Source organism: Chrysemys picta, unplaced genomic scaffold (genome assembly GCF_011386835.1).
Source record: "Chrysemys picta bellii isolate R12L10 unplaced genomic scaffold, ASM1138683v2 scaf5726, whole genome shotgun sequence".
In the NCBI taxonomy this organism is placed as follows: domain Eukaryota; kingdom Metazoa; phylum Chordata; order Testudines; family Emydidae; genus Chrysemys; species Chrysemys picta.
The window spans coordinates 1-2,756 of NW_027058426.1; the positions used below are offsets into that span (position 1 = coordinate 1).

Here is a 2,756-nt window from a genome sequence, read left to right on the forward strand (position 1 = left end):
ACATCACACCTACCTTTGCTAAATTAATGTACGAAGCCAAGATGAGGACATTTATGTGGGATTTACCCTGTTTTATCAAATTGTGTAATTGGTTGTTGGGAGTATAGGGGGAAACTGAGTCACGCATCCACACAATTTAGGTTTAATCAGTTTTGCCTTTATTGAATACAATTTCAGACAGAATTAGTGTCACCTATAGTGTCTGGACATAATGTTCTGCCTGACAAGTAATAACAGACAAGACTGAATAGGTAAATGGGCCCAAGTTACCACATTCCATTAACAAGCCCTTCCTTCTTCCATGATGGTCGTCACCTCCCTGGATCTCCTGGTCTGATCCTTCAATCTCATTAGTCAGTTTCTGATCCAGAATTTCTCCAGCATTGGGCTCATTTTCATATGTGTTCTCATACATGTTGCCATTCTCAATTGCCCTCAATCTTTTTCCAACACATTATCCATTGAATTTTACAGAGCCTATATATTATTCATGCACAAGTATTAATAACCTAATGCCTACAATTTTCTTGCTGAATTTGTAGTTTCTGGGACATGTTGCCCTAGGCCACTCTGTTTCTAAGTTTCTCAGAGAAAGGGAGTTTTTTTTTCTTATCATTACATGTATGTAACTCTCACTTCTTCCAACGTGACACATTACTTAACTTCTTAACAATATCATTTTAAACAAATCAGCAAATTCTATCAAAGAGAAATAATAAAAGCCAAGACATACAGCCAGCCAGTGCATCTTAAAAATGCATTACAGGGATATTTAGGGAAAGAAGGCATATAGTCCTGTAATTGCTGAGCTAGGGATAGAGATTTTAAAATTGGTATTTATTATACGTAGGAAGTGATATAGGTAGACAAGCCAACAGAGTAGTATTTCTCATTATAAAAATATACAAATGTATGTTATCATATAGTTATACAAAGATGTACAATATACACAGGCATTTGGTGCAATATTGTTATACATTGATCGGACCACTTATAGTTATATGAGTTTATAACACAGCTATTATTTTACATATGTAATATAAAATATGTACAGTGCTTCCTTGACTCAGGAATCACCAGGTTGAAATTCTCTGCCCTGTGTTAAGCAGGATGTCAAACTAGATGATCAAAATGGTTCTCTATGGCCTTTTAATCAATGAATCTATGGTATGCACCATGATCTGCTAGAATAGGCTCTGAACCTGTGCAAAATGCCATAGAAGTGAATAGCCAGCTCCTCGAGTTGTTGTTTGACCTGATCAGGTTAGGCATTGAAAGATCCATCAGAGTCTTACATAGGAAGCCATTCATAAGTGTTGAGGAATGTTATTTAAAATTAGACCAGAGGGAGCACTGGGGAAATGCAATCAAGAGACAGGCCAAAAAAACCTAATCCAACCCGGTCAAAAACCGAAAATGCTGCACTGGACTGACAGAAGGAAAAGGAGAAACCTAAATGGACTTTTCTTTAGAGCAGGTTGGAATTTTTCAACTATGAAAAATGTGATGAAAATTGTTAAATTTGCACACACCAAGTTCAACGTTTCATGAAATGTTTCTCATTTTGAGCTTATTTTTTGCTTTGACATTTCAAATTTTGAAGATATAAAATTAAGGAACTACTTGGATTAAATTTTCTCATTTGATTTTTCAGTGATGTTTAAATCTGGTGAAAAGGTTCTATCAAATTTTCACGAAAATTTAAATATTTAAAATTTTGTCTCATTTTGGTAAGAAAAGTTTCTCTTCTCATTTTCCAGACAGGTTTACAAGAGGTCAAAGGTTTTCAAATGGCAAAATTTCAATTTAAAAAATGAGGGTCATTGGGAGTAATTCAACAAAACATGTATGAATTTCCCTCATTCCCCTGTTTTAACTAACTCTATCTTTCATTCTCTGTTTTCTCCGATTGTGTGAAAAGATGCTCTTCTCTACTGTTTTTCTAAAGGCTCCCTTCACGTCTTTGTTCCTCAGAGTGTATATTATGGGGTTCAACACTGGTCCCACAATTGTGTTCATGAGGGAAATCATTTGATTACTTTCCGGGGTGAAGCTAGACTTGAGCCCCAGGTAAGAGATAAGGGCCATTCCATAGAACAATGTCACCACCGTGAGGTGAGAGGAGCAGGTGGAGAAGGCTTTATTCCTTCCCTCCACTGATGGCAGCATGAGGATGGTGGAAATAATGCAGATGTAGGACAGGATTATCATCAGGAAAGGGCTCATGATGAACAGCACCAACACAGTGAAGACCATAATTTCATTTTTGGATGTGTCCGTACATGCCATCTTCAACACTGGTGGGATGTCACAGAAGAAGTGGTGGATGCGGTTGGAGCCACAGAAGGGCAGGCTGAAGATCCAAGTGGTCTGAGCTACTTCCACCGAGATGCCGATGATCCATGAAGCACCCGCGAGCTGTGCACACGCCCGGCCACTCATGATAGTTTTGTAGTGCAGGGGGTGACAAATGGCGATGTAACGGTCATACGCCATGACTGCTAGGAGGCAGCATTCCGTCAGGCCCATGATGGAGATGACGTACATTTGGGCAGCGCAGCCCGCAATGGTGATGGTCTTTTGCTCCACCAGGAGGTGAATCAGCAGCTGAGGAACCACACTGCTGGTGAAGCAGATTTCCAAGAAAGACAGGTTCACCAGGAAGAAATACATGGGGGTGTGGAGTGAGGGGTTTAGCTTTATAAGCAGGATAACAAGGAGGTTCCCTATCAGGGTGACCAGGTAGATGACCAGAA

General features: G+C 39.4%; 1 protein-coding gene across 1 annotated transcript; it reads right to left on the bottom strand.

Moving 5' to 3' along the window:
• Nucleotides 1-1,872: 1,872 nt before the first annotated feature.
• Nucleotides 1,873-2,673, bottom strand: LOC135980663 (olfactory receptor 10A4-like). The gene has a single exon (XM_065580579.1). It carries the CDS (start codon nucleotides 2,671-2,673, stop codon nucleotides 1,873-1,875), a length of 801 nt encoding a protein of 266 aa, XP_065436651.1.
• Between the last annotated feature and the right edge of the window lie 83 nt (nucleotides 2,674-2,756).

What these genes read in the sequence shown, in the direction of transcription:
- LOC135980663 (XM_065580579.1), bottom strand. Translation starts at nt 2,673, where the DNA reads ATGTATTTCTTCCTGGTGAACCTGTCTTTCTTGGAAATCTGCTTCACC.